A 14114-nucleotide genomic window follows, 5' to 3' on the forward strand; every position below is an offset into this window, starting at 1 on the left:
GGTGGAGAGGAAGCCGGGGGAGGATGCAGGAGCGCCGGCTTACAGGAGGATGATCTCCAGATACACCCGGAAACCTGTAGCGCAGAACCTACACATGTAAGTGTTTCATATTACACCACAAAACTGCGTGGACACACAACAGTCCATCCTGAACCATGAGCTATATACTGTGAAGTCGATGGTTTACTGGCCTCTTTTTAATAGATTTCGAAACACATCTGCTGGGATTCGCTTCCATTTAGCCCCTAATTAGTGAGGTTGAGTGAGAGGACCAGGTTGGTAGTTGGTGTCAGGACTCCTCAGGACACTCAGCTGCTTTGAGAAGATCCTTGATGCCTCGAGTTCTGATGGGTGTTTAGATTTTGACTCAAATATTCATCATGGTTTAAATGTGGCTACTGTACCCATGCAGGAGTGATGGGGTGTGTATGCTTCATTTAAAAATGTTCATATCATTTAAAAATACATTAAAAAAAAGCGTGCGTGCGTGCGTGCGTGCGTGCGTGTGTGTGTGTGTGTGATCATGTTTTAGTCGTGGGGTCTCACACAGCACTCTGGACCAGCATCCACCTCCTGAAGATCCTCAGCAGGAGTGCACACTGTCCCATAGGCTACTGCAGGATCTACAGTTAAATACGTCCACCTGTAACAGGTACAGAGCATCTACTGACCTACTCATCTGTACTGACCTACTCATCTGTACTGACCTTACTCATCTGTACTGACCTACTCATCTGTACTGACCTTACTCATCTGTACTGACTGGCCTGTACTCTGTCTTGATCATTTACATTTTCAGCATTTAGCAGACGCTTTACTTACACGATGAGCAATTGAGGGTTAAGGGCCTTGCTCAGGGACCCAACAGTGGCAACTTGGTGGTGGTGGGGCTTGAACCGGCAACCTTCTGTTTACTAATCCAATACCTTAACCACTGAGCTATCACTGGCCCCATTGATCATAGTGAGTGTATTAATCTCTCTCTCTCTCTCTCTCTCTCTCTCTCTCTTCTCTCTCTCTCTCTCTCTCTCTCTCTCTCTCTCAGCTCCTCATCCTCCTCCTCAGCACTGAGGTCTGTGTGTCCATCAGCGGTTGCCGTGGAGACAAGCAGGACGTGGTCTGTGATTGACAGTTACACTGGAACAGGAGTAAGCACTGAACGTAGCTCTGTCTTCTCCTGGGCTTATGATGTGAGTTACACACACTGTACACACATTCAAACCCTAGCACTGATTTTAGTGAAGGAACAAAAATATTGAACACCAACTGCTCCTGTGTGGAAAAGTAATTGCCCCCTCAGATACTTAATCTAACCAAATGTAATAAATAATTGTGTTTAAATTAGACTGGACACACTTTATTACTGCAGCCATCATAGCAGAGCAGCTTTATTGTTTATAATCAGACTCATTTCATTAATGAAACTTTGTATTTTGTAAATGTTAATTTAATACATGGAATATTTAATATTGTGTGTGTGTGTGTGTGTGTGTGTGTGTGTGTGTGTGTGTGTGTGTGTGTGTGTGTGTGTGTGTAGGAGTTTGATAAAGCAGCTTCTCGGCAGGTACAGCAGTTGTTTGAGGAGATTGATGAGGAGCTGTATGAGGGGAGAGGAGGAGAACAGCAGGATGAGTGTAAACTGTGGGCATCACGCTTCCCTCATCTACGGTACACACACACATACACTATATACAAACTATATACAGTTGCAGTCGGATATCTCCCCCATAAAACAACACAGATCCTCCACTGTTAGTCTGTTAGTCCTAGAGAGCAGAGATCCTTTCTTCTGCTGATCCTCCCAAACCACTTCTGCTTATGTTTTTACTAGGGATGCATCAATACCATTTTTTTCCCAACCGAGTACGAGTACATGTATTTTTGTACTTGCCGATACCGATACCTATTTAGAATACCGGTTTTTTTTTTTTAAACAAAAAAAACACGTGAGAAGTGATGAGAAGTTTAATGATACCACGTCCAAAAATGCACATCAACAAGTAGCGAGAGATCAAAGTGTTTGTGCGCTGATGTGATGAAATCAAGGAGGAAAAATAAATGAATCTGAGTGGATCTGGCAACACGAGCAGCATGGATCGTTCTGTAGTGAGTTGGAGGTTAATAAATATTTTTGCAGTGTTGGTGTTTTGTTGTTATGTTTTGTAGAGAACGATCAGGTCAGAAATACTGTAAAACGTGTGTGTGTGTGCTGATGTATTCTGATATAAACTATATTATCCCCCCCCCCGTCCCACCTGTTTACACTCCTCTCCTGCGTTTCCCCTCGCACCGTATCCTGCGTTCTCATTGGCTGTTCGACACGTCACTCATTCCCAGTCGCACGTCTCAGATCAGATATCTGACGTGCTAGAAAACTCGATCCGGTCGGCGAGCGCTCGGCGAACCTGTCTGATCGAGTTGTTGGATAGTTCACACTTAGCGATCGAGAGCCGAGTTTTGATCGCCGAGCGAATGCCGAGTCGCTCCCGAGCCGGCAAATCTAGCGCCGACCGGCCGGCGAGCGAAAATCAGGGCAAAAATCGTGTAGTGTGAACCGGGTATAACGCAGCAATGTGCACTAGGCTCACGGTATCGGATGTTTAGTATCGGAGCCTCGTTTGCAAGTACAAGTTAATGAGCGCGGTATCGGGCAAATACCCGACACCAGTATCGGTACTCATGCATCTCTAGTTTTTACAGCTGATCATCTCCTAAAATAAACACTGTGTGTGTGTGTGTGTGTGTGTGTGTGTGTGTGTGTGTGTGTGTGTGTGTGTGTGTGTGTGTGTGTGTGTGTGTGTGTGTGTAGGATTTTGGGGAAGCAGTTGGTGTGTCCTACAGATGAAGGGTTCCAGTGGATCTCTACGTCACCTCAGAGCAGCAGCTCCACCACTCACAGACACAACAAACAGAGCGAGTGAGTCTCTAACCCTAACCCATCAGGGTCACCTTCATCCTCATGTCATCCTGTCTCATGTCTCATGATCATCTCACCTGAAGAAAAAACAACTCAACTGTGTGTGTGTGTGTGTTAGGTTGTGTGTACAGGGTCACAGAGCTGCACTGTGTGTGGAGGTAACACACCCCACTGACCCTGGTGGAGACGAGTTACCCAGAGTGATAGAAGAAGAGGGAGTGATTGAGGAGTACCTGGCCTTCGACTGGAGGGACCTGTATGTATCTGTGTGTGTGTGTGTGTGGTTAGTGATATACAATATACTGATAATACAGTGATTATTATAAAGCTTTAATAAAAACAGAGGCTCACGTGTCCCAGATTTACTGAGGGGTTACAGAGGTGCTGCATGATGTTTTTTAGAAACATGCCCAGAAAGATCAAAATCAAGAAGGATCCAGATTTAGATCCAGACTGTAGCCAGCTTGAAAATGCATTAAAATAAGATCTCTTCTATTGTCTAATCAAAACTAATCACGTTATTACTGTGTTTGTTCACGTGTGTGTGTTCACTTGTGTGGGGTGTGTGTGTATTGTGTGTGTTTACGGTATGGGTGTGTGGTGTGTATTGTGTGTGTGTGTGTGTGTATATATGTATGTGGTGTGTGTGTAGCGATGATGAGTGTGTGTGTATGAACAGGAGGAAACACTTCCTGCCTCCAGTCTCTCCATACCGCTGTAGGAGGGAGGCGGTGCTTGAGCTGCTGTTTGATGATGTGTGGCGTGAGCTGATTGGTTGGATGGAGGAGCTGTTACCCAGGCTGTGGGAGGGATCAGGATCAGGTTCATATATTTATTCAGATTTTAAATCATTCATATTGTGACTGTGGGAATTTGTGACCATTTTGTGAAAAGAGCATTTGTGAGGCCTGGTACTGATGGTGAATGATTAATTGACATTCCAGTTCATCTTAAATGCGTCGAGTGGTGTTGACCACTGTGCAGACCGCTGAAATTCCTCCATATCAAATGTATTAAAGCAAACATCCAGGTGTTTATGAAGCTCGCCGTGTACACACATACACTGTGGTGATGATGATGATGGTAATGATGGTTGTAATAAACCACTTTGTAACTGATGTGTTTTTCCAGCAGATGAGGAGAAGAGTGTGTTGCCTCCTAGTCCAGAACATCATCAGTTCCACAGTCCTTCAGGTCTGAACTCCAGCACCCCCTGTACCCTGCCACGCCTCGGACCCTTGACCCAGAACCCCCCCAACACCCTGCACACACCGGTGAGTTCAGTACTGTAGTGCTGCTGGAACACACATGAATTTGGTTAGTCCATGATGGAATGTTTGCTTCTCAGAGCAATAAAATAAAAAAATACACATCCAGATTTATTTTTTATTATGATTTTATCTTTCTGAACCCACATATAATAAATCAGTGGCTAATATTACAAACTCTGTCTGAGAGTTTCAGTCCATCGTAAGAAAAGGGTCTTAAGAATACTGAAACTAACACTGAAATGTGAACTGAATGTTGGTTCTAGTGATTTCTGTAAAGCACTGTGGGCTGTAGACACTGAGCAGAAACATGTTTATAAACCCACCCACCCCTAACACACCCACCACACACGCATGTGCTGTTTACCTTCTCAAGCTCAGATTACTGATGTGCATGAGTCCTTGATGATCTGACTTCCTGCAGCTGTCTGATTATTCTGTGCATGTAAACGCAGCAGGTACTTTAATAAACTTGTCTGTCTCTTCCTGTTCTCTCTCTGTGTGTGTTTTCTGTTCTGCTCATATTTCTGATCTGTGGAATCACCCCAACCTTCCTGTTCTTCTCATCTTCATTCCTCAAGAACTCAAAGCTGAGGAGCTCAAAGTCCAGACGCAGATCCAAAAAACTGAGAAAACCTTCTACTGTATGTAGCAGCACTGAGACTCAACTCCTGTATTACACACACACACACACACACACACACACACACACACACACACACACACACACACAAGCTTTGACCATCTCATCAGAAAGTGTCCTGTTGGATCTGCACTGGTCTTTAGATGTCTGTAAATGATGGATGAACTGGGAGTAATGGTAGAAGTGCTGGTATAAATGAAGATGGTGATGTGTGTGTGTGTGTGTGTGTGTGTGTGTGTCTCTGTGTCTCTCTCTGTTACAGTCGAGTCGAGGGTCGTTGGGATCAGGGGCAGTGCAGCACAACACTCTGACTAATCTGATTGTGGTCCATGGTATCCCTCTACAGCAGAGACACTCCGGCCCACCAGAACGAAGCTCACAGTAAGAATTACACACTCACACATACACACACACACCCACTCACCCTGTTTTACACTCTTTCCCACTCTCTGTAGTGATGTAGATGAAAGACTGGGTCCCTCTAAGCCCCGCCATCGTCATACTTTGGAACAAAGCCCCTCCCCTGTGCCCCGCCCTCCTCCATCTTCACGTCGACGGCCCCTCCCTCCTCGTACGCTCCTCCCACTTAATCAGTCCGGCAGTGCAGCAGGAAACATGGAGGAGGGAATCATCAGAGGAACTCGAATGTAAGAGACCTAATCATCTTCTCTCCATCCACCCTCTCCAACCATCCACCCTTTCTCCATCTGACTCCCTGTCTCTATCCACCTTCTCTCACCTTCATGCACCTTTCTCTCTCTTTCTCTCTCTCTCTCTCTCTCTCTCTCTCTCTCTCTCTCTCTCTCTCTCTCTCTCTCTCTCTCTCTCTCATGTGTTGTGTTTTATGTTGCAGAGCTCCAGCGTCTGATTATCTCTCATCTTCTGTGGTGACCCTCAGTAGGAACACACTGCTCCCCCCAATCAGCACCACAGATCCTGAACATACACACTCAGGTCATCAGACACGCCCCTCTCAGGTAACATCACCCCCCACACACACACACATAGACACACTACACTCACAGCCCAGTGGTTAGCATTGTGTGTGTGTGTGTGTGTGTGTGTGTAGCGTCACAGGGGTCCCTCTAGTCGAGCCCACAGTGCTGTAGCAGATGAAGTGTGTGGCGTGCTGCCTTTCTCCAGACCAAACACCACCCACACGTTCAGGGTAAACACACACACCTCTAACACTGGAGCAGTTTCATTACGGTGTATGTTTTAAAGTCCCGTGGTTCCTTTACCTAACCCTAACCCTCTGAGTTTTGCTTCACCCTCTGCTGCTCTCCTCTTGAGCTCGTTGGATCTCTATACTGTTCTGTTTATTAATCAAGGGGGTGAAAACTTTTGCCTTTGATCACAAATGATTATATTATTTCTGTTTGTTTCAGTCTGATACTCCTCATCGTCGCTCCTTCACTGTTCTGGACAGCAGTGGGCAGGTGAGACCGAGCAGAGCTTCAGTGTGTACAGGTATTATAATTTACTGAATTTACAACACCTGAATAACAGCATCACACCACGTTCATTTATATTCATGTCAGATTAAAGAAACCGAGCAGCCCTAACCACTTCATTCCCTCTGTGTGTGTGCGTGTGTGTGTGCGTGTGTGTGTAGACTCTCTGGGTATTGGTGTAACTGGGATCAGTTTGGGCATTAGCAGCTCTTCCTTTCTGGACTCTTTTACCCATCATGCCCATGACCACGCCCCCATTGTAGATGGGGAGGAGCCAGAAGCACAAGCCCCACCCCCTGGTGAGTGAGCATTTCCTTTGTTTTGATCTGGTTGCACCATCAGGGTTTAAACCGGACTGATCAGGAGGACCATCTCCACTCCGACTGTAAAGTGTAAACTACACCCATCTACACCTGTTTCACACCCGTTAAATGTTCCTGAGTTTAATGATCTGATCATTATGATTTATTATATTTCCTCTGTGTTTGTGTAGCTCTGCTGCTTCCTGTTTCACTTCCATCTCACAGCAGAGGATTAATCACCCGCACTAACAGAACAGGACTGTAACACACACACACACACACACACACACACACACACTACAGTTCTCAGCAGCACTTTTCTCATTATTATTATTATTGTTATTATGATACTGAAGAGTCGGTTGTTTATTGTTCTGATTATTATTAATAATGTTTGTACTGGGTTATTTTTGTATGGTTGCCAATAACAGTAAGACCCACAGTGTTTGTGTTCTGGGTGTTTTTTTAGGGTCTGTGCTGGGTCACTTGCGCAGGATGGTCAGGGTTCCTGTAGGTACTGTTTGGTGCTACTCAGCTGTAGCATTAAACCAGTGGAAGCTGCAGAAATGGTGGGTGTGGTTCAGATACCCAGAATGCCTTTTTGTTTTAGCGTGGATGTAAATTTAATGGAAGAAACTCTGGGAATACTGTACAATACAATACTGTGTTAGTGACCTGGGTCCAAGTGTTCACTGTAGTGTTCAGACTTTCTGTGGCACCATGACGGTGACATTCATCAGATTCTGATTAAAACTACAGGTCACATGACTGGGCGGGGGGGGGGGGGGGGGGGTACGATTATATTTTAAATAATTATTGTCAGGAAAAGTCATGATGATTTAAGCCATAATACACACACACACACACACACACACACACACACACACACACTGTATACACACTACACTAAACACACACACACTCCAGTACACACTGAGTATGAGATCAAATTAAAAGTGTGTGTGTGTTTATTACTCCACTGTTTAATGGAGTAAATTATAATTATGCTGTTACACTTTAATAATAAAATGATTCTTTTTTTAATGCATCGTTGTTTACTGTTTTGTTTGTGACAATAAGAGTGGCATCAGTGAGGCTTGAATTCAGGACAAAACTAACATCACATGATGTGACTGTGAGTGAGTTACTAACAGACAGGAGACTCACATTTCTTTACTTCTATCAGTTAAAAGAGAGTGTGTGTGGGGGGGGGGTGAATAAGATGAGCTGTGATTGGTTGATGTCTCTGTTTTTATTAGTGCATACATATAAATCACAACACAGATAATTTGACACGTTCTTAAACCACACAGACACACACACACACACTTTATGGTCACAAGTAAGTGGACGCTTATCTGAGTTTGTTGGATGTCTAGTTCCAAAACAATGAGCATTATTATGGACTTATCTCCCACCCATTTATCTGTGGGAATTTGTGCCTATTCAGAATGTTTGTGAGGTCAGTCACACACACTCCACTCTACTGTGTGTATACGTACACTAAACTCATCAGCCCGTGTCTTTATGGACCTCACATTGTTCTCTCTGCTGGAACAGGAAAATGACCTTCCTTAAACTGTTGCCACCTAGTTGGAAGTATAGAATTTATTTTATACATATTTTAACACTGGCTGTGGGTGAAAGACCTGAACTCAGCTAGACTGAGTGAGTGTCCACATACTTTTAACCATAAACTGTGTATATTTCTATAAGACACATTTATTTTATTCATAGTTATTTATACACATACAGGTTTACACTCCTGTCTCACTGTCAGTGGGATTCAGTTCTGTATATAATATTAAAATTATTTATTTATTTTTATCTTTTATTAGTGCAGTGGTAAAATAAGCTAGCCCACTACTGTGGTTCCGGGTTCGAATCTCTGGCTGTGTTCCAATCCACATCGTTCTTTACTGAATACCAGCAGGATAAATGAGTTCAGTGTCGTTACTGTGTTCAGCACCAGTGAGTTTGTGATTTATGGCTGTTTGTGATTTGAGTTTGTCAGTGATGCAGAAAAAATATCCCACAAAAACACAGCAGTCAAACACAGCAGTCAGTCACATCAGTACATTTTGTGGTTGATGATGAGAACGTCCACATGAATGCGGCCTGTGACCATCTCAGATAAACACACAGTTCACCTGCGTTTATAAAACTATTGCTAATGACGTTCCTCAGTGTGTCCACATAATTTCACTCCATGTTGGTTATTTATGAAAATCCTCTGCAGATCAAACCAACAATAAACTGAATCATCATTTTACTGCAGATAATTAAAGTGTGATGTTGAGCTGATGGGTGACTGTGAAACATGCAGGTGTTTGGCACCATCTGCTGGTGGAGCAACGTAACTACAGATCCTACATAAACCGCTGAATTCTGCCCTTTGTGGCAAAGTTCGATTCCCAACCTGAAGAAAATCAAACGCTGTAATAAACACAGTGGATGAATCTCGTCCCACAGGGTCCCTACACACTAACCACGTGATCTGAGGGTTACAGGAACTTCCGTTGGTTAAACTGAACGCCCTGTAACGTCATCACGTAAATGTCGGAGCGTCTCACTAAGAGCCATCTTTGACCTTTCAGATAACGCGCCGACTGTCATAACCCTCAACACACGCCATGACTGATGGGTAAAATTTACCGTCGACTTCCTGTGAGGTGATGAAGCGTTACTCACGACTCCCTGAACGCTTCCCTAAAGTTCTCACTTATAATGTCTGAATTCTCAGTGTGTTCCACTTCACTGGGACCTACTGGGGTGACTGGAATTCACCTTGTGTGTGTGGTGTTGGTCATGGTCATGGTGGTGGTGGTGGTGGTGGTGGTGGTGGGGATGGGGGGGGGGGGCACTCTCAGCACTCTCGCCGTGTGCGCACGGTTATGCTGTGGTATTTAACAGGAAGTGCCCATCGTCTAATCAGATAAACATCAAACGTGTACGCCGTCCCTGCCTCCAGCCCGCCCACTGTTGCCGTGGTAACAGCGCGCCGTGCGTCCAGTTCCTGGAAGTATTTACAGAGTACCCGCTGATCAGGGGGGCGGGACTCAGGTGCCAGGCAGCGGTCTGTAACACCTGTATGCTTGTGACGTATCACGCCGTGTCGCTCAGTATCACTCCGCCGCCGCTCATGCCGCTGAGTTACAGAATCCGGATCTCTCGTCCGATCTTCTGATCTCCTCCGTTTATCTGATCTCAGTGAAACTCCAAACGCTTCTGTATCACTCTTAAGTTTATTCTGTATCACTCCATGTGTGTCACTCCTCTGAACACGTTTCTGATTACTGCGTTTCACTCGGTACTGATCTGTATCACTCCTCCGGTTCCTCGTTCCTTCATCTGTCTCACTTTCTATCACTTCATCTGTCTCTCTCTTCTGTTCACCCCATATCACTCTGTCTCGCTCTGTCTCGTTTTTCCACCCACTCCATCTCACTTTGTCTGGAACATTCTCACTCCTCTGTATCTCTCTGTACTGATCCTGATCTCTGCTGCGTCTCTGTGCACTCTTTATCTCTCCATCCTGATCCGGCTCACTCCTCAGTTTACTCTTCCACTGGCCAAATCTCACTCCATCCTGATCTGTCTCACTAATCCGGTCACTTTTCCCCCGACGTTGTTTCACTCTGTGCTGATCTGTCTCACTTTTTGCTGCACTTGGAGTCTTTCTGTATCGCTCTGTATCACTCCTGCGCTCACTCTCTATCACCCTGTATCGAGCCGTCTCACTCTCTTCATCAGCTTTGTGTTTGTATAGACAGTAGAGGCCCCGTTCCTCCGTACCCATCCACGCCAGGGTGACCGAACTGCAGGTGCGCAGTGGGTTGAAGCTCTTAACATGGAGTGTGTGTGGGAGTGATGGCGCCCCCTGACGGTGATATGCTGATGATGCCTGCAGTTTCACACACACTCTCTCACTCTTAACACCGTGTAGTCCTACAGAGGGAAGTTTAGGTCGGAGCTGGATATTGATCCGGTACGACGAGGTTCCCTGCAGCCAAATCTGGATCAGCTGATCTTTCACTTCCTGTGATGCCAGCTCAGTTCCTCGGGCAGAGACAGACACGATGAGTGTGTGTGCCAGTGTGTTTGTGTTATTGCAGCTCTGCAGGGTGAGTAGCCCGTTCATCTGCCCTCCACGAGGCCGGAAACGAAAACTCCTTCCTTCATTTTCACCTGAGTTCAGCGAGACCCGCCGCGCCCGTCCGTCTCTGAGCGCAGTCACACCCGGCGGTGTGTATGATACAGGGTGAGTGTGTGATTCAGCATGGGTTTGTGCCATCGTGCCCTCGTATGCCACACTGTTGCTGTTCACCCTGTCCATCAGAAACACGTCAAAGTAATAGCTTGTGTTTGGGAGAAGATCAGACACCGTACACACGTTTTCTACCACACTGCACACACACAGATGGTTGTGAGATCCAGTCCGCTGTCCTTCAGCTTCCTGCTGTCGCTTGGTTTTCACCCCGTTTTGGTTTTCATGCTCCTTACGTGCAGCACAAAAGCTGGCAAAGTTCTGTTTGCGGTTGACGGTAACGCAGTACTCGTACCGCTGAGCTCTGACGGAGGATGAACTCGGTCTCCAGGTCAGAGTGACGCTGCTCATACCAACACCGAGTGTGTGAACTCTGGAGTCTGAGGGAAGTTCAGGGAGAACCCTGGATGATGCAGGTCCTTCATAAAGATAAACCTCAGCCTTACTGTCCTGCTGCACTGATTTAATATGCAGGGTGTAAACGGAGGTCAGGTCGAACACCGGACCTTCATAAACATCCACGGCACCGCCGGAGTACGAGTGAAGCCTCATCTCACCTCCTGAGTTCCTCCACCAAACCTCAGGTGTGTTCTTCTGAAAACTCCCTGCAAACGATTAAAAAATAACAGTGATTATCAGGTCACACACACTCTCTCACACACACACACACAGACACACACACACACAGACAGACACACACGTACAGTGCTGGTAGGTGGGTTTGTGTTGGAGTGAGGTGGCGGTGAGACTCCAGCTGATGGTTCCAGTACAGGGAGTGACGGTGAGCGTCAGCGCCGCTGTTTTCTTCCTCACGGTGAAATGAAGCCTGAAAAACACAAACATGGTTTATTCTACAGATCTGTGAGAGTCAATCAACCAAACCAACCACAGCAGCTCCTAACCACAACCACTCAGTCAGTTCAGTCAGGTTCAGATTAGTTAAACAGGCAGTGATGGTTTGTGTAAAATAATCCGGATCTCGGTTCCTCTGACCTTCATCTGACCTTCATGTGACATAAATATAATAAATGTGAACACATGAGGAAGTTCTGAATGATTAGACTGTTGTTAGAATGAAAGTCTCGTATCAGTTCTAAATCAGATTAAACGTGTTTGTCCTTCACGTTGTCGCCCCTGAGATAACGAGGATAACGAGGATGAGTGATTTCAGTCATTAACCAGAACAGCAGTAACGAGATTCTGATCTGCAGCCTCATCACTCCAGTTCTGTGACTTTGTGAAGGACAAACGCAGAAAAACATCATTTATTTTATTTATTTATTTAAATTATATTTACCATCTGCTCCACACCCAGTGCATCATGGGTAAACACACACACATACACCCAGATACACACACATAAACACATATAAACACACACAGTGTGTGTTACCTGTGTGTGTGTGTGTGTTACCTGTGTGTGTGAGAGTTTGTGTGTGTGTGAGTTTGTGTGTGTTACCTGCGTGTGTGTGTGTGTGTGTGTGTGTGTTTGTGTGTGTGTGTGTGAGTTTGTGTGTGTTACCTGCGTGTGTGTCCTTTGTTGAGGTATACAGATGTGCTCTTGCCCTCACTGATCCAGGTGCTGGTGCGCAGTGGCACCTCATTTTCGGGTGAAGGGGAGCACAGTGTGTACGACCCCATCAACACCACCAGATACAGCCACCAGCACACACTCATCCTGAATCTGAAACACACACACACACACACACACACGCACAGTAGTTGTAGTGAGGGTGTAAGTTTAGGGTTTGTGAGTGTTCAGAACTTATTTTAGTTCTCAGTATTAAATGATTTAGAGCTAAAATGCTAATTGCTCTACAGTCATGTGATCATTTCCAGCTAAAATCCAGACTGACCACAACGTCCAGCTCCCAGATCACCAGTACAGGAAGATCAATTCTAACCTGTAACTAAAACTATAACTGCAGTAAACGAGGCGTCACATTCATAAATATTCATTATTAACTTTAGATTGTTGGGAAATTTATATAATTTTATTATATTTAAACTAAAAAGCTTCTGATTGTCCAGTTTTGTTTGATCGCACGTCAGTATAATAATATTAATCAGCGTTAATGATAAACTGTTCCAGCTGAAACCAGATTCAGAGAAAAATGCTGGAATTTTTACTAAACTTCTGATTCATTATAATAAAATAAAATCGAATTAAATAAAAGTGCTTAGTTGTGCTGGAGGAGATTAAAACTGAAATGCTTTATCTCTTCATCACCTCCTCCTCCTCATCTCTGTTCTTCTCCGTGGTTCAGATGAATTAAAGTTCTCTCCACTGATCCGAAGCTTCAAACATCAAAGGAACTGAAGTAAAAATAATGGGTGAAAAAGTCGAGCAGCTTTTTATCGTCTTACGTCGTCTCACATCAGCCTGGAGGAACCTGAGCAGATTCAGGGTTTAGAGTTTTCACTCCCCTGAGAGATGAAGATAGAGATGAAGCTTGAAAAAGTCCTTTCACCCGACAGAGAGCGTCACCACGGTAACGGCGGGATCAGATAACGAGCACTGAGTGATTGACTTAACGAGGATGAAGAACCGAGCTGCTCCACTTCCACTGAGACGTGTTATTCAGACCCGGAGTAGACCAGCGGAGTGAACTGGTACTGATGTGAAGCACCAGTGTGTGATCCCAGTACAGAAACTACCATCATGCAACACTCAACCTGTACAGCACACACACACACACACAATCATTAATATAATCTATTTAAAATAGAATCAGACCTGGGGGAGGGGGGGGATCTCCTCCCTGCTGCTGCTGCAGTAGCGACCCCTGCTGGAGGCTCCTAAAGTTCTCAGATACGAGATGAGCTACGAGCGGCTCCTGAACCGAGCGTCCATGTGAAAGCTCTCGAGTGTGAGGAGTGTTTACTTTCAGCTTCTGTAGATTCAGTATCTATAATGTGATTAAAAAACGATCAACATCATCATCATCAACATCATCAACACATTATCATCAACACATCATCGACCGATCCTGAAGAACCTGAAGATTCAGAGCATCAGTCTTCATGTACTGAATAACATATTTAATTAGATTACATCCTGAAATCTGAGATCTGATCTGTAAATCCGACAACCTGCTGCAGTCAAAATGATTTCAGAACTGTTCGTCTTATTATTATTAATATTATTATGAATATTATTATGAATATTATTATTATTAATAATATTATTATTGTTATTAATATTATTATTAATATTAGTATTAATATTATTATTAATAGTAATAATATTATTATTAATATTA

At 44.7% G+C, this 14114-nt stretch overlaps 2 protein-coding genes across 4 annotated transcripts; one reads left to right on the forward strand and one right to left on the reverse strand.

The window, feature by feature from the left end:
* Nucleotides 1-13: 13 nt before the first annotated feature.
* Nucleotides 14-6934, forward strand: fam149b1 (family with sequence similarity 149 member B1). 3 transcript variants are annotated; one of them, XM_063007735.1, is made up of 16 exons: nucleotides 14-96; nucleotides 533-652; nucleotides 1046-1190; nucleotides 1538-1668; nucleotides 2810-2917; nucleotides 3036-3173; nucleotides 3570-3739; nucleotides 4049-4191; nucleotides 4767-4829; nucleotides 5091-5209; nucleotides 5284-5475; nucleotides 5682-5805; nucleotides 5898-5996; nucleotides 6217-6298; nucleotides 6444-6581; nucleotides 6776-6934. In XM_063007735.1, exons 1-16 carry the CDS (start codon nucleotides 50-52, stop codon nucleotides 6847-6849), a joined length of 1893 nt encoding a protein of 630 aa, XP_062863805.1. In that variant the 5' UTR covers nucleotides 14-49; the 3' UTR covers nucleotides 6850-6934. The 3 variants fall into 3 exon arrangements, with proteins under 3 accessions (XP_062863805.1, XP_062863806.1, XP_062863807.1); XM_063007736.1 differs by having other exon boundaries at nucleotides 4052-4191; XM_063007737.1 differs by lacking the exon at nucleotides 4767-4829.
* Nucleotides 6935-9450: 2516 nt separating this feature from the next.
* Nucleotides 9451-12528, reverse strand: ndnfl (neuron-derived neurotrophic factor, like). Its single transcript, XM_063007845.1, has 3 exons — nucleotides 12374-12528; nucleotides 11556-11677; nucleotides 9451-11456 (listed from the first exon to the last, which is right to left on the reverse strand). Exons 1-3 carry the CDS (start codon nucleotides 12526-12528, stop codon nucleotides 9451-9453), a joined length of 2283 nt encoding a protein of 760 aa, XP_062863915.1.
* Between the last annotated feature and the right edge of the window lie 1586 nt (nucleotides 12529-14114).

The sequence above is a fragment of the Trichomycterus rosablanca genome, chromosome 13 (genome assembly GCF_030014385.1).
Source record: "Trichomycterus rosablanca isolate fTriRos1 chromosome 13, fTriRos1.hap1, whole genome shotgun sequence".
NCBI classification, from domain to species: domain Eukaryota; kingdom Metazoa; phylum Chordata; class Actinopteri; order Siluriformes; family Trichomycteridae; genus Trichomycterus; species Trichomycterus rosablanca.

What these genes read in the sequence shown, in the direction of transcription:
- ndnfl (XM_063007845.1), bottom strand. Translation starts at nt 12,528, where the DNA reads ATGAGTGTGTGCTGGTGGCTGTATCTGGTGGTGTTGATGGGGTCGTAC. An exon ending in AACAAAGGACACACACGCAG is followed by an intron (nt 11,678 to 12,373) that starts GTAACACACACA and finishes TGTGTTTTTCAG; the next exon opens with GCTTCATTTCACCGTGAGGA. An exon ending in CAAACCCACCTACCAGCACT is followed by an intron (nt 11,457 to 11,555) that starts GTACGTGTGTGT and finishes AATCGTTTGCAG; the next exon opens with GGAGTTTTCAGAAGAACACA.
- fam149b1 (XM_063007735.1), top strand. Translation starts at nt 50, where the DNA reads ATGATCTCCAGATACACCCGGAAACCTGTAGCGCAGAACCTACACAT. An exon ending in TCTTCTCCTGGGCTTATGAT is followed by an intron (nt 1,191 to 1,537) that starts GTGAGTTACACA and finishes GTGTGTGTGTAG; the next exon opens with GAGTTTGATAAAGCAGCTTC. An exon ending in ACACCACCCACACGTTCAGG is followed by an intron (nt 5,997 to 6,216) that starts GTAAACACACAC and finishes TGTTTGTTTCAG; the next exon opens with TCTGATACTCCTCATCGTCG.